Source organism: Dreissena polymorpha, chromosome 8 (genome assembly GCF_020536995.1).
Source record: "Dreissena polymorpha isolate Duluth1 chromosome 8, UMN_Dpol_1.0, whole genome shotgun sequence".
Classification (NCBI taxonomy): domain Eukaryota; kingdom Metazoa; phylum Mollusca; class Bivalvia; order Myida; family Dreissenidae; genus Dreissena; species Dreissena polymorpha.
In genome coordinates, this window is record NC_068362.1 from 64,267,166 (window position 1) to 64,284,891 (window position 17,726).

At 33.6% G+C, this 17,726-nt stretch overlaps 1 protein-coding gene across 1 annotated transcript in view; it reads left to right on the plus strand.

Moving 5' to 3' along the window:
* The window catches only part of LOC127840592 (mitofusin-1-like), a 74,987-nt gene that overhangs the window by 46,210 nt on the left and 11,051 nt on the right, over positions 1 to 17,726 (plus strand). The window contains exons 6-14 of the mRNA XM_052369001.1: positions 105 to 217; positions 2,661 to 2,769; positions 13,677 to 13,932; positions 14,379 to 14,443; positions 14,988 to 15,109; positions 15,441 to 15,575; positions 15,818 to 15,878; positions 16,042 to 16,146; positions 16,906 to 17,008. Coding sequence (XP_052224961.1) covers positions 105 to 217; positions 2,661 to 2,769; positions 13,677 to 13,932; positions 14,379 to 14,443; positions 14,988 to 15,109; positions 15,441 to 15,575; positions 15,818 to 15,878; positions 16,042 to 16,146; positions 16,906 to 17,008 — 1,069 coding nt within the window. The remainder of the gene's footprint in view (positions 1 to 104; positions 218 to 2,660; positions 2,770 to 13,676; positions 13,933 to 14,378; positions 14,444 to 14,987; positions 15,110 to 15,440; positions 15,576 to 15,817; positions 15,879 to 16,041; positions 16,147 to 16,905; positions 17,009 to 17,726) is intronic.

Genomic DNA, 17,726 nt, shown 5'->3' on the forward strand with positions numbered 1-17,726 from the left:
ACAACTAGCAATCTGAAATCATTTTCTTTGAAGCTTTCAGCCCCTCAAGCATCAGATCATTTTCCACCAGCAAAGTGTTCATCAATCGTCTGATATAATTTCAGTCCATCAAGAAGCTGGCTGATGCCCTGAAAAATAATGAGAGCGATTTCGTACGGATTCTCTTTCCAAAAACCAAGTGTCGACTTCTCAGAGAGAGGGTAGTTCTCGTGGACAGGTAAGATATTCGAGGTAGTTTAATATCTTATAGGGAAAGTATTAGTCTTAAAAGCTATTTGTCGACTTTTTGCGGCGGAAATAATATTCCGCGTTGTCGTTTTGAAGAGATAAGCGAACCTGGGCTTCCTATTTTATTGTTTAAATGTAATTGAGAAAGTCGAGTCCGTTAGACACTTAATCAGTGTTTAATCTCACCAGGCTCGTATGCAAGTAAGAGTTCTTAGGTCGAATAGAGATTATAGTACTTGTGAATTCAATGACATTCTAGATGGTTAACACATAACAGTGAATGGGTGCACTTCTTTAAATAACGTGTGGAGGATATATTACCACACAATCTCTAGCACTGCTCTGTAGACTTATTCAAACTCATTCAACATCCGTATCTTACGTCCAAACCAATTTGGTATGAGGTAGTCGCAAACAGTAGACCAATAATTTTCTCTCACCTGCTTGACAATTTTTTCCACATACATAACACCGGTCACAGCATTATTGACAAAGAATACCTTCACCGACATGGAAATAAGGTAATTGCGAATAAAAACGAATTATTATGCTATTTTATAGAGCGTAGATAAAACATTAAACGCAACCAGCTTTTACCTTACAGATTTGGAACCAAACCTGGTAAATATACACATACGAGTTTTCTCATTTCTGAAGTAATTTGCGTTCAATCTATAAAGGGCAGTCTAATTTAATAACAACAAGTCAACACCAAATATAATACTTTAGAAAATCATACATATGCATAAACAGTGTGGATAAAAGCAAATGGTTAATACTTTCACACCAGTTTATATTTAATGGACATAGCGAAACAAACAGGAAAATTGAGACAAAAGCCATAAAGCTTGATGAAGTGAAAGATGTGATACAATTAGTCAGACTACACAACACGACCGATATTCGCCTATAATCACGACCGTGATCGTATACGCAAAAACATATTTTAATATCGTCATTACAACTGAACTATCTAGTGGCGAAATAAGCCTATGCATCAAATGACCACAGTGACACAAATAGACAAGACAGGCTCCGAATTCCGCATACGAAAGAAGTGCTCTTTACACGGAATAGGAAGAAAGTAATAAATATAAACATGAACGTAAAAACTAGAAAATATAATGTTCATGTATACAGCATACAACATAACAGTTACAAATTAACTTGATTTTTGAAGACATTAGTGTAATGAAGAAAATCATATGGCTAGATTGGAATTTAAGAAAGGAAGATGTACATTTCTTTATGATAAAACCGATTATCACAACACTCAACGTTTTATTTGTCGGGAAAAAACGCATAATCACGAAACAATGCGCTAAGAGTAAGAATACCTTTATGTAAAAAAGTAGACAGTATGCAAGATTGCCATATAACTCTCACCTGGGTAATTTGGTGGTAATGGTTAAGAAGCTAGCGGACAATTTGAACATTCTTTGATCAGATATGTGATATCACTTATCAAAGATCAAAACTATGGGCCGTGTGGCTTCAAATAAGAAGATTTGTTAAATCATCGTGCGACACAATTTATCATGTGACTTTTCGGAAGTTATCCAATTCGACCCCATTGATATCATTTAAACATTTACAGGACCATAGCGTGATGTAACATAGCACATATCCAAGCTCTAGGACGCCAGCTGTAGACAATGCGATTACAAACAGTTATTTGTTATAAGTCTATTTTAAGTGTTTGTTTTTAACAAATTTTCTACATTATCAATATCTGAGCTTACATGCCAGATATAAAAGCTAGAACTTGTGATTACAGTGAAAAACATTTTTTAAAGTTTTCTTAGCAGGTATTTATAAATCACGTGACCCCTGGGTCTTGGGCAATTCGACTAAATGGGCACGGTTTAACCAACTAAGAAAAATACCAATATTTGATTTAAAACTACAAATATTTAACCACATGTCCCTTATCATCATCATTAATCCGTTGACCGGTTTGGCCGTTGAAAATGAAGAACGAAAATACAGAAATCCTCCTACAGTTAGGTATGTTGTGTGCTGCCGAAAGTAAATCATCCATGGGAAGGTATGTCCACTCTTTTACATTGTCCATCCAGCTTTTCCTCTGACCTCGACTTGCCTCTAGCGTGCCCTGGACAACAGTCTTGCACAGAGAGTCGTGCGTGGTCACGTGTCCAAACCAAGTAAGCTTTCGTCGTTTGACGGGCGCCAATAGGGGCTCTTGCGGCCAAAAAGTGTTGCCACTATCATGTGTTTCGGTTTTAAGTAAATGGCACTAACAAGAGTAACCCTCGCCATTACATTTGCGTTTTCTCTCCCGTCTGTTGGCTGTATGTGTTTTAAATGCTAAAGCTAGCATACCTGTATATGACATTATTATTACAGTTCCAAAGAATTAATGTTATCTCCTTTTTCAATTTGTATTTTATTATGTTACATGTGCTTTCCAGTCCTGGGATAGGCGTGACTACTGAACTAAATCTATGGTTGGACAAGTTCTGCCTGGATGCCGATGTGTTTGTTCTCGTGTCCGACGCAGTGGCTACTCTTACACAGACGGTAATTCGTTCATTTTGTCATTTTTAAACGCTTAACACTGCGCGATAAAAAAACTCGTTATTTCAAACTTAAATCAATCGCTGTCATGATGTCTCATTCATGGAAGAAGGTGTATACTGATTTATTTATTTTTTTATTGTCGGAAGTCCTTCGGTCGGTCATGCAAAACTTTGCGATTAATAAAGTGTAAGCAGATTGTCAATGCAACATATTTAAATGATTCCTGTCTGCAACTAAGTGAAAAGTGTAGTAGTATAATTGATGTAAAAATCCTATTTTTTGCAGCTTCTACATCCAAACTTAAAACTATTTATATACGATGCTTTTTTAAATAAATATTGTGTATCTGTAAATATATGGCACATGTATGTGTGTTTTTTTCATTATGTTCACTAATGACCTTTTCGAAGATACTTACCAAACATTTATTTTGATCAATGCAAATGGGAAAATTTGTACCATGTACGTCGGTCGTTTGACTTGCTGTATAGCTGTTTTTCATATAATGAAATCAAAAGTTAGAGAAGCCATTATTACAACTAAAAATATAATTTTAAATGCGAAATAACAAACATGTTTACAATAAAATTAACACATATATAATTGTATGTCCCGGTATATCAGAACCATTCGTTTAAAGCCCACTTGCTTCCTATTTAAACTTTCTATTTCATTAATTTCATTCATATATTAAAAACATATTTCTACATACTTTTTATTATCACCTTTTAATTGGGATTACTTTGACAATTGTAAAACAATGAACTGTTTGTACGTGGAAATGGATGTGAGTGCATGTGCGTGTCTTTTTTGTGTGAATGTCCGTATTTGCGCACACGGAACTATGAAGGTGCTTTTGTTCATTGATGTGCATTTTAATTTGCCTAATACCAAGCGGTATTGCGTTGTAAGGAAGAATATTGACAGTAAATATGGCACTCAAAATATCGAAGAAATATAGATGAAATGCTCAAATGTGTTATATATATCATATATATTTAGAAATATTATTTTATTGTTAAACTTCCAAATATAAACATGGATGACGCGATAGTAAAACGAAAACGGAAAACCTTCATAAACATACCTGCGACAAAAGTGCAATTTATTAAAGATACATTTACAGTATTGTTCAACTTCTAATGGATGCAGGTTTTTAATGATTAACCCATATTAAACAGGGACATCACTACAACAAATTGAGGAACAACATATATTATTTGTTACATGTTACATTATTTATTTCCCCTTTAGATTAAAATGTTAATTTGCTGTTGGATTATATTTAGTTTCTGTCAGTACTTATGTAGAACGTATGCATTCTGTTTTTAACGTATACGGAGAAAGGACATGCCTTTTCGGAATCGTGCCCTTTTAAATTAGCAAATTTCACAAAACAAAATAACGTTCAGATATTTAAGCACGTACGTTAAATCATAACATGCTACAAGATAACTTTTATTGTTACAGGAATTTCGAAAAGATGTTATCGTTTCAATGGTACAACTTAACTGTACTTATAATAATTTAACAGACATATTTTAAAAGCATTTATTATACCCTTTTGTTTGGGTCTAAAAAGTTTGACTATCTACATGTATTCCCAAATCTGGAATTCTAATCAAAACCTTTTTGCGTTGTGCGCCACGCCGCCGTTCTGGTGCGCCACGTTGCACTTTTCAAAGGCAAAACCCGCCACGCACCCTTATTGATAACATCTTTATTGCCCCTTGAACAACGTCTTAGCCGAATAGTATCCGAGTATGGCCCCATGGCAGCGAAGATGCGCGCGGTTGTGAATTAGCCATGCGTGAGTGACCCCATGTAAATATCAGTCCATAAGTACCAAGCACACTAATCGGTCCGTGATGTGTTCTCCTCCACAATTAAATCATGAACAGTTACTAACGGTATTTGTGTTGAAAACCGAGTGTAATCCTCGTGGAAATTGTACATTTCATGCATAATACAGTAATATCAAAACATATATTTTTGCACGTTGTTTAATTTTTAAAAAGATGTATCGTTATCGTTATGGTCTTTAAGTTCAGTAACTATTTAAACAATTATTTTACCCTCTACTAATTAACCAAAGTATTAATTGCGAGTTACGTGGGCATATACAATTTTATGTTGCTGTGTCGCATACATTATTTTAACAATATGGCGGACAATATGGAAAATAAATCGTTCCTCTTTGCAAAAATGAAAAATAATCGAATAAATGATAGTCATCATACAGTTAGGGGGATTAATGAAATGCCTGTGATAATTAACGATGCATAAAACGTTTTCGATACAAACAACACATTCATCAGTAATCAACTCAGTGGATGTATGTGACGGAAACGAGTTTTTGCCTATTGGCGTTCAGTTTAGTTGCAACATTAACACATCTGACAAGATTATCGTTGGAAAATTGGATAAGACACACATAGTTTCATTTATATGTTAGTTGATATGTGCATAATCAGATTCATGTGTATATTTTACTTTATAATGTTTGTCAAGCTATACAGTTTACGGAAACAGCATTGAACTTAAATGAAAGGTAAATCTCTCTCTCTCTCTCTCTCTCTCTCTCTCTCTCTCTCTCTCTCTCTCTCTCTCTCTCTCTCTCTCTCTCTCTCTCTCTCTCTCTCTCTCTCTCTTTCTCTCTCTCTCTATATATATATAAATATTGATACAAGTAAGTTAAATACATCAATTACTATTAAGTGTGATTGTTTATATTATCATGTTTTTCCACAACTGCATCTTATGTGATTGAATGTTCCTCCAAAAATCATGTTTTCGCGAAACATTTTGCTTTTTTTGCTTAAACTGCGCGTTTAAAAAGCCCGTTTTGAATGTACTGCGCCATGCCCATTTGCTCTCCTGGGGAAAACGCTACATTATAACAACTTCCAATGTTCACCTTTTAAACAATAAAATAAACACATTGCAAATAGTCAAGTCGATCAAAAAATGAAACTATGCCATATTATGTTAAAAGAAAATAATCATAACCAAAACGCATGTTATGGAATGGCCTGGGAAATATATTTACAATAAAAATGAAACAAACAGTATAGAGATTGGCATCTTTATACATCCTTATAGCAATTTAACAATAATAATATACCCGAAATAATAGAAATAATATGAAATAATAGAAGGCCGAATGTTTGTTATTGAAAATCTAAAATATAAGTTTATTACTTATCAATATTTATTTACTAAATATTGAAAGGACATAAATATTCGATTGATTACACAACTATCTACCGCGGAATGATGATAAATCATAAACATTTTGAGGTGGAATCAATACCATTCCTAACCAAACTATTGAAACACATGTGACAACTACTATGCGCATTCTTAATATAAGAGATTCGTGTCAGAAACGTTAACACCATTTAGCTTAAATTAATTAATAACAACAAATAACCTTCATCTGATGGTTTACCAACTGAAGTTTAAACATCTTTTGGAACGCGCAATCATCCACCCAGGGAACTATTTGTTCTACAAAAACAAAGTATACCAAAATTATTACCGAACCAAGCATAATATTTAAGAAATAATTCGTGTACTTTACAGTTTGTTGTCGAATAATGCTCGGCCGGAAGTTTAGATGCGTATGGAATAAATCACGAGTGCGAAGCACGAGTAATTTGAAACCACGCATCTAAACTTCCGGCCGTGATTTTTTTGACAACAAACAATAAGGTACACGAATTATTTCGATTCTAACACGGTTTTTACTAAAGATTTTTACAATGTATCATATTTTTCGTGTGTACTATTTTATGTGAAGTTCCGCCCATAAAAATAACTTTCGGCTGTTCAATCGATTAGATCTCCGCCCTCAGTGACTTTCATTCATAAAATACAGGATTATTACGCTGGTGGAAAATGTATCGGCATAATTTGTTTAGTTACTTGACGATTTTCTTCTTAGTTGATATTAGATTTGGCACGTGCCGTGTTAGAATTAAAAATCACATTAAAACTGGACGGATTTGTTTAAACACAGACTACAGAGCGCGACCAAAGCATATTGGTATTTATAAGAACAATTATATTCGATGAAACCTGCTGCATGCAATATATATTGACAGAAGGAAATGTTCATATTTGAAGTAATGGATTATCTTAATTTAAATAACAGGGCATGATAATTGTTATTTTCTGACTTGAACAAGAATGAGAGTGTAATAAAAATTTCGTTGTGATGGATAAGGTACTTTACAAAATATTAATATTTAAATAATAAACAAGTGGCATATTCCGTACAATGGTTTTTGCTGCTGGGACTCATAACCATTGGACCTTTTATCAGACGAGTATGTGCATAGAGGTACAGCTTTTTGGTTTAACAATAATCTAACATATCTGTTAGGCTGTTGTTCAAAAAAAAAATTAAGCGTTTGTTCAACTCGGTGGTTGAACCGTGGCTCAACTTGACAGTTGAGTTTTGGTAAAATGCGACAGTTTAGCAATATTTCATCTCGGTCCTTGCACATGGGTTCAACACAGAAGCTCTATTCTAATTCAGTCGTCTTCAATTGTGTATGTTGAACATCCTTGTTTAGATAAATACTGCTGCTGTAACAATAATAACAACATAGGCAAAATGAGTGATACATAAAAAATTAGAGACATCATGCAAGAACTTGGATAAACTTGTGGCGAGTTTTAAACATAATTTATCAATTAAAAACATTGCCAAGATATGACAGTGTCGTATCATTACAAAATAAATATCCTACCGTTAAAGTGTTGTTGTTGCTTAGATGTATTAAGGTGACATACAACTTAACTAAAATATAATGTCGGGCGATATACAGAAGTGCTTTTTCGTCAAAAAATACCAATACATATATACTATTGACCACAGAGGCGTTTTGACATATAACAAATTGATTACATAAACGTCATTTAACATAAAGCAAAAAGGATACAACTGTGTCAAACGCCATGGAACAGTAAATGCAATACATAATGGGTTTTAAATGACCGAAATGCTTATCAAACCTAACCAAAACATGAAAATACGATTAAAACAGGGGTCACCGTCCTGGAACGGTCAGACAAAAGAAATAGCGGGCTTTAACTGATTTAACTGATTTGATAGATAACCTTTCCTAATACTGAGCACACGAGTGTTAGTTAGCATTGACCACATACAGCCGCGATTTTATATATAGAGAATACATGGTTGGTGACTTTTGATATCATGTGATATAAGACGAGTCTGATATGGCGTAGGAAAAGGCGAGGCTTGCCGAGCCTTTTCACACACCATATTGGACGAGTCTTATATCACATGATATCAAAAGTCACCAACCATATATTCTATTTATTATGCCACATTTTAAAGTAAATAAGAAAATATTCACAAAACAAACAAAAACAAACAACCGCTAAATTCATTGATAAATATGCAAATAAGTAGCAACCTGATTACATCCGCTAGCGTCTATGCATATATATTTACACATAAAAAATAGTTCGAAAGTAAGCAACAATCAATCAAAATTAAACGCACATAATACAAAAACTGAAGCGAGAAATCGAAACTTAAAAGAACAATTTCTGCACTAAAAACACAATACCAATATTTTTTACAATAACACATCCGACATGTACTTCCAAGAGTACACACCAACCGCTATTTTCAAAGCGAATGTGTAGAGTGAAAATTTCAAACAATAAATACAATAATCAAATGGAACGGGATTTCAACGTAGTGCGCAATTTGGAAGTGATGAGAGTGATTTATTTTTCAACTTGTCCATCTCCGTAATATACGTTTAGTTGTGAGATGTTCACAGTTTTCCCCCAAAAACAGGCCTTCACGTGCGAAGTCAAAATGGGTGGGGAACGTGTATTTCGAGTCGCTGGAACTTCATAATAAAGCTGCTTTTGTGCAATATTCAGCGACGTTACCAGCTGTGTGTTAGACGAAACGAAAATGCTTTGGTTTTGCATCGTGTTTTGAGACTGTCAGGGTGACATGATGGATTAATTGCTGTTTGAGTGACAATAAATGAACATGTTTGTGTTTGGAGATTGCTGAGCCTGAGGTTAATATCTTCACAATTGGGAAATCCAAACATAAGTTGACTGCCAGTTTGACCACTGATCTGCATAATATCAGTGGGAGAGCATGCTGAATCCCGCAGCTTCTGCACCATATGTTTCCAGGCCGAGTGGTTGGTAAGTTTCGTTGTTATGTATGCATGCTTAAACACACATGTTTCATTATTTGTGCCATTTTTTAACACCCATTCTCATGCTGATGAACCAATGATCAGTGCCAGTTGTTCTACTGTCGCGAACTGTTTATTCAAAATTGTGGAAAAATGAGTTGCGCACTGTTCGAAATTGTGAAAAAATGAGACACGCACTGTACCAAAATTTGAAAAAATGAGTATCGCACTGTTCAAAATTGTGGGAAACATTAGTTACCCACTGTTCATTATGATTTCAAAATTGTGGAAAAATGAGTCGCACACTTTTCATAAATAAAATTTTGAAAAAATGAGCCACGCGCTGTACAAAATTTGTAAAATGAGTTGCTCACTGTTCAAATTTTTGCAAAAAAATAAGTCATGCACTGTTCATTCAAAATTGTGGAAAAATGAGTTGCGCACTGTTCAAAATTGTGAAAAAATCATATCACGCGCTGTACAAAATTTGGAACAATCATTTGCACACTGTTCAAAAATGGGGGACAATTTTGTGGGGCACTGTTCATTCAAAATTACAAAAAAATAAGTCACAAACTCTTCAAATTGTGAAAACACATGAGTTGCACATTGTTCAATATTTGTAAAAATAAGTTGGCACTGTTCAAAATTTGGAAAAAAAAGGAGTCGCGCACTGTTTATTCAACATGGTAGAAAAATGAGTCGCGCACTGTTCACAATTTAAAAAAATGAGTTGCACACTGTTCAAAATTTTGAACAAATTGAGTCACGCACGGTTCATAAAAAATTTCACTGTTGAAAACTGTGAACAAATGAGTTGCGCGCTGTGCAACTTTTTTGAAAACATGTGTCGAAAACTGTTCAAAATTGTGTCGCCCACAGATCAACATTGTGAAAAAATGAGTTGCAAACTTTTTTTAAATTGTGAAAATTTGAGTCCCGAACTTCTTTAAATTATGAAAATTTGAGTCGCAAATTTCTCAAATTAGGAAAACAAACACCTATTCCCTTAATAAGCAAAAAAAGACCCGAGTCCATAATAAAAAAATTTTAAGTTAAAAGAAATTCTTAATTATTTTTATATCATTTTGTATTAATAATATTGTGTCTATTAAAGTTGTAATTTTTTTAAGTTGTGCCATAAAAATGTTATTAAAACACTCTATTTTGAAATGTTATCTCCTGTTGGATTTGTTTTATTTTATTATAATATGAAATGTTTTTCTTTTAATGGCAGAAAGTTGCGACCACACATTCCATGGGTGATGATATCTACCAAAATTCTTGGCGGCACAGTTCTACCCTCGTCAGTTGCACTTGTCAGAGTCTTTCTCTGCCTCTCAACCAACTCGAGATATTCCCCCCCCCAACTGCATCCCGGCACAGCTTCACATCAACCCATCTAATTAATTTGTCGGAAAGGTAATACTTTTTTGTCGACAAATTTATGTTTGAGAGTATTTATGTAATTGTTTTATCTGAACATGTTATAAATCTATATGTCACTATATTTATAAAGTTTCAATTTAAATACAAATTATATATCTGGATTTTTATTTTTAACCCTTTGCATGCTGGGAAATTTGTCGTCTGCTAAAATGTCGTCTGCTGAATTTGTAAAATAAGCATTTTCTTCATTTTTTTCAAAGATTAATATCAGAATAGCAAACAGTTTGGATCCAGATGAGACGCCACGTTTTGTGGCGTCTCATCTGGATCCAAACTGTTTGCAAAGGCCTTCAAAATTCGGTTCCAGCACTGAAAGGGTTAAAGCAGTTATGCAATGAATGTTTGATGATGTATTTTTTTCTAAAGGAATCTTTATTTTATTTTCAGGTTGACCACACAAATTTCCTGTTTGGTTGTGGAGATAGAATCATTTTTTTTGTGAAAGTTTGATTTGAGACACTTAAGAATTGAAATTGTAATGTATTATTAGGCATGGCAGGCATTAGCAAAGCATCTCAATCAAGTATTAATTATTTTACTTTGTCAATGTTAATTCATTGTGTATGCTATTCACCTGTTTGCCTTGCTTTTTATATGAATGACACAAAAAAGGAAAGCATTTGTAAAGAATTAGTTATTTTTTTTATATAATCTTAGACGAGATGTTTAGTGAATATTTGTCATAAATTCTTCTTTAACTGATCAAATCTGTCATATTTTATTTAAAACGTGTTAAGTATATTTGTGTTACGTTTTAAATGTTTATCATTACTGTTTTAAATTGTGTTCATCTGCAGCCAATGAATGGTAGCGGTGCACCTTTGTATTTGTTTAATTTTTTTCCATTGATTAATGCTCATTTAATTTATATTTCCCTATAGATATATACTTAATAAAGTGTTAGTTTTGTTTAAAAAAAAAACAACTTATTGTTTATTAATGTTCTAACTTCTGAATAAAATATTAATCGCTGTTTGTCTCCATTTAAATCAAAGAAGCGACATACCACGCCTACAAAAAGTAGTTCTCAGAATGGGCGGGGCTAAAACATGGAACGCTAAAAAAATCATTGAGTAAACCAAATATGGGCGGAGTTTTAAAACGGATATTGATGGGCGGAGCTTAAAACTGTTATCGGATGGGTATCCGATAACACTTTAAAATATCATGTCAGCGTCTCCAACGTAAATGCGCAGTCGTGGCATAATAAATGCATTACACGTGCAACATTACATGAACCAAGTGTCATAAATAGAAAAATAAGTACACTCGAGTCATTATCTCCCATAATAAATCAAACAATTACAAATCTCAAGTACTTAGTCGTTTTAAAAATAAATAAATAATACGCCAGATGGAAAATACAATGACTGATTTGTATGATATGGCCTTACAGTAAACATTTTTATCGCAAACAAATGTTAAGTTCCAGCTTCACTTACAAGGGAACCAATGTTTCACTTATGTTTATGCATATGCCATGACCATCGTTTAGTTGAGATGTTGCATAAAAATATGATACATATCGTATGTATATATTCAACTATCACAAGCTGCTAACATTTATGAATAAAAATTGGTAACATCATTCGTAAACGAAAGCAATCGTGCCTGAACTAGTTCACATCGCTTACTTTATAGTGCTCACCTATAAGAGTTGATATTCAGAATTAGATTGTTGAATATAACGATTGTGAAAACGCGTGTTCTTCTTTGCTCAACTAAATCAGTTTTCTTTATAAAATCATATGGTAAAACACACAATATGCTTACATAGTACATTCACATCAGGAAGGAATTACTCACCTAAATCTCGGAATTTTAAGTACGTTTCTATAATGTATAAGACAGGGGGGATTTAAAGTTGGAAAGTAATGGCCGTATTCATTCTTTAACTTCATTTACACTTTACTCTTTTATTATTCTAAAATAAATAATTTATTTAACCAAAACATTGATAAAATGTTAACCTGCCGCGGTAATCGAACCAAGGATCTCTCCATGCAAAATATTATGCATAGTCTGTATTTTACAGAAGCACTTAAGAGTTGAAATGCGGATAAAAACGGTTATAGTGTTTCCATTTTGACCACAATATTGCATTTTCCTATAATACTTGAACACCGTTCGGGAATGTAGCACAAAGGTGATATTACCCGAATGTTTTAAGAAATTTAAATTCCTTAAGCTACATTATGACCTAAAATGACAATTTGAATAAATTTAAAGAACAAAAATAACACAATGCCCAATGTTTGTAAACGAAGCGTTTTAACTGACAAATTTCTTAGTAGCCTTCTTACACGCACCAATAATCTGCATGAAACCTACAAGTTTCAGTAAACAATTCGTAATATGCGATATTTCTACAACAATTGTAATTAACTTGAAAGCACATTTACTTAACTTATGGAACATACTTGCTATTTCGAACGGTTGACTTCGTGACTGAATCGAATTATTGATTTGACGAATGCTTGTTATGAACCCGCCTAAAATGTGAACTGTTCTAGAAAAACGAACATTAAACAAAACATATGACGAATGAGTAAAAATATTGGCTTCACAGGGGCCATTTACTTTCTCAATCCTTTGCAACGCCAAAAAAAGTTGTGTTTAGTCGTCGATAAGATTTTCTTGTCAAGTAAGCGCGAATAGATGAATATTTATTATTCACTCCCTCGTTGATTTGCTGAAGTTTCCGTGTAGTAGGCAACCTAATAAAAATTATATTTAACTGTTATATATGAAACAAAAAAACTATTACTATTATGTTTTTTATCTTGAACAAGGTAAGATAATTTTATCATAATGCATGAAGTAAAATACTTTAAATGTCTTACATTTTACCCGGTTGTTGATATACCCAGTTGAACAGTCTTTGTAAAACTTTAAGAATGACGTTACATTCACAAACCACAAAACGAGGTATAGCTGTAAACAATAAAAACATATTTTCTCTTGATTATACAGTTGTATGTTCATTATGCGTATATTGAAAAGAAGTTTGGTTTTGTTCAGTATATTTCATTCGTACTCGAATAGCGCCTGGTTTTAAGAATTGCTAATCCGATAATTTTATGGCATTTTGTTATCCCTCTATTTTACTGACTACTGGTGTTTTTGATAAGACTTAATTTAACAAGTTTCTAGGAAGAGGGCATTCTTCCAGAAGCTAACTGAGATAGCTATCCAAAACATAAAACACCCATGGATACTCTGATTATTCATCGGTACTTCCGCTTTCCCTGTTTCTAGGAGAAGAATTTCTTCCACAAGGTCATCGAGCGTCTTTCTAGCCCCAATATCTTCGTCCTTCTCAACCGCTGGGACCAATCCGTATTCGAAGATGACGTAGCGGAGGTGCGAGAACAACACATCGACCGACACCTCGAATTTCTGTGTCAAGAGCTGAACGGAATGGATCGGGCCAAAGGGCTCGAACGGATTTTCTTTGTCTCTGCGAAAGAGGCGCTAACTACGCGTCTCGTCGAGAAAGGCGAAGAACGTGCAAGTAAGGAAACAGTCAAGCAATTTGCAACTTTGTTTCATTTTGTGTTTAATATGCTTGATGACAGGATTAGCTAGCTTTGCATAATGATTTGTTGAATTCAGAATCACTGCTTAACTTTCAAACACCACATGCCAATCCAACAAAATACGACTTTTGTCAAGTTCCTTATGATTTGTTGTATAGTTGTTTGATAGGCTGATCATCATCCCTTCACTTAATTCGTGAAATAATTATTGATTGTTCTCCTTCGCGTCCAAAATTATAGATGCAAGCACACTCCTTATTAGAACACACTCTGGCACCTTAGCAAGTTATCGTTTTGATTGCTCCACAATTGATCCGCAATTCGTGAGTAAAGAGCTGCTGTTTTATGGTAATAACATTAAATTTAAATGCTTTGGCAATTTCTTATAGCTGTTAATTGTTAATTTATGTATTTTGCTTAGAAGCTCAACTCCCGGGGCTACAAGAAAGGCACATCAGTTTTTGCAATTTTGAAAGAGCATTGGAGGTAATATAAGCACGAAAAACAACTTATTTGTTTCAAATACAGGCTCATTAATTACTTTTCGATTTGATACTGGACCGGATTCGACAGTTCCAATACTTTTGAAATGAAATAAATGCTGTTCGATTCCTTAATCAAGATATATATTGTAATTCAATCAATGGATGTTTTAGTTGCAATTAGACTGCTCGACATCTATTATATGATAAATGATAGTTAACACATATTAATCAAATTTTAAAGGTTCATAATGAGTTGAGCAAGTTATAAATGCATTCTGTCTTTATTGTCCAGTCTTTCAATAGCGCATACACATGAGCGACCAAGATTCTTTTTTTTTATATTTCATGACTTTCTTCTTTTTATTAAGTGTAATTATAAGTTGACATCGTCTAATTATCATCATACTATGCATAAATATATATCGAAGTCGGAAATTACATAATGTTAGATGCCAAATGGTTGAATTATACATATTAATGTACATACATTTTGATTAACAGTGATTTTGTCTGTCTGTAGTTTGATGTGTAATGTGTTACTGCAGGAGTGTATGTCAAAGACTGCTGTAAAAACGAAGTTTGAGCGGAACAATAATCTCGGCAAGAGCATCACGACGGAGAATTGTGCCTTGGTAAAAGACATTCTCAAAAGCAGTCGGCAACATATGTAAGCAAACCCTTTTTTTTATATTTTTCAGAGTGATTATGTGATTATTGAATTCAGCCGTGCACAGTTTGCACAGTTTGTAGAGCGCTTCAGAGCAAATCTGAACATAGGGACCGACGCGAAATGTTAGAAAAGATTAAAAAAGAAATAATTTTGGCGTCATTTGTTGCAATTATTCATTAAGCCATTCTAATCTATCATATGAATCAAAAATTTATATTAACGAAATTGTGTTAGTGTGCATAAAACCCACTGTGATTTGAATGAATGAAATTATGTTTTACTTGTGAAAACAACAAATAAGGAAACAAATACATTTGTTGTGTTGAAGTGATCGTATGAGATTCGATCGGGATGAGATGGCAAAACACCTGGACTTCATGGCAAAACAACTCCACAACTCCACCTGTTCACCTGTGAATTCATATACACGATTACTAAAACCGTTGCGGGCGTCTATACCGAGGTATTTGAATGGGATGTTATACTTGTACATAAGAGCGCAAATTATTTTCACTTAATTATTTTATATTGACCATTAAACAGGTATTCCTAGTCAGACGCATGGCTGTACACACTTAAATGATGTTTTATTGTCACTAAAAGCGTTGTAAACATTCCAGTTTATGAGAATAATGTTTGGATCCTGCAGTGTTAATCTTTTTTTGACCACTATATGCATAGGGAAGTTTTTCACCGGTTCGTCAGTTTTAGAATTGCGAAGAAGACTCCTTATTCGAGGTTCTTAAACCTTATGTCAGGTTTAAATGTAGAATCACGGTCAAATAAGACTACTGTGAAGCTCCTTGCCAAGTGCTTAAGATTTTTCACACTTTTAAAAAGTATTTAACAAGTGTGATGATTTGACACATTTTGCAAAATATGTTGTCTAGTTGTCTAGTTACCCGACACACGCATCTTACTTTGTTTAGATCGCCAAAATATTAACGGATGAAATCAATCGCCTACCCAAACTTGTGGAAGCGTTTAATAGACCGTTCCCGGACGACCAAAATTCACTGAACACGTATACACAGGTATGTCGAGAATTAAATATGCTGGTTGTATGACTTCAGAATGTATTTGAGGTTTATTAAATGCATATATATTCAGAAGCAAGGCATTACATCAAAATAGGTCTGAAATGATATAATGGATTCTGTGAAGGGAGTCATTATATTGCAGTTTAATGTTTGTGTTTCCAATGCACATAAATGCAGTATTTTAGAAGGCAATTATATTGACTTCATTTTAACCTTATAGAATCTTTAATATATATTATATATCTGCTCAAGATTTTGTCCCTTTGTCTTTTGAATGTACAAATATCCAATAATTGCCCTATCGTTGTACGAGCTTATTAGAATTGACGTATAATTCACGAGTTAAAACCTCAACGCTATGCATTAAATGTTTCAAGGGGATGACCTCTTTTTAAATCACTTTTTTGAAGTTTTTTGTGTACTGTTAGTTTTGTGAAGACATTTTTGTTTTTATTTGTCTTAAATAAAAGACTAGCGGATGGTTGCAATAAATTTGCATTCTATTAATATCTCTAAATATTCTTTCTTGACAATACAAGATTATTCAGATATAAATCCATGACATCCGTTCATTTGTTTTTTTTTTCGTGGGTATAGTACGATTTATGATAACAACACGTAACCGATATTGTGTTTTGCATATAGACAAGATCAAATATTAATTTCACATGTTTTATTACTATAAATTTTAAATAATGGCCGAACTATTTTCCATGTGCCAGCATCATGTTTATTGGGTACTTTTTCTGCCAGGACTTGAGTACACACGTCCAAATAAGCCTTAGTCGCAATGTGGAATTGCGCTGCACTGAAGCCCAAAAGTCCGCGCAAAAAACCACCATGCAGGAAATGACAGGTAATCGATTTAAGTATAGGGTATTAAACTTTATTGTACTGATATAATGCGAGTATTGGTGTGTCTACTTTACATAGTATAAAACTATTTTTTGTCGATAAAAGCGTGAAAGCACCTTTGTTTTGAGGTTTTATTATAATACCTCAAGATAACAAGACAAATGTGACTGTTTATAACATGTTTATAATTAATGAAATCTGTGATTTATCTTTCAATTTCTATATTTCAGTCAGCCAAATATCATTTCCTTGTTCAAATAATACAGTGTGCATCGACAGCCCTATCTTAAATGTTTTAGTGGTCACACGTCTATCGTCGACAGTTTTATTCAGACGACATTTCCTGAAAAGAAAAAAGGAATCCCATTATCACTTGTTCAATAATAGTATACGTGATAATTAGTATTTGAAAGCTTTTTTATACTGCAATTTATAAAAACATGTCTCCGTAAACATGGCGGAGCGGTTTTATATTTTGTATATAAAACAATAAACTGTTGAACGGGTACCATTCAGTCCACGTTAGAAACCACCATGCAGGAAATAAAAAGTATTTTTACGCAATGGCTGTTGGCCTTTCTTACAATGGTCTACTGCTATGTTATTGCCATTGTTTTTAAAGTCGTAACATGATATCGACAATGTGTTAAACATAACTTATGCCGGATTTGCTGATTACCTAAACACGTAAAGGTAATTTTTTACCACCAATATTAGAG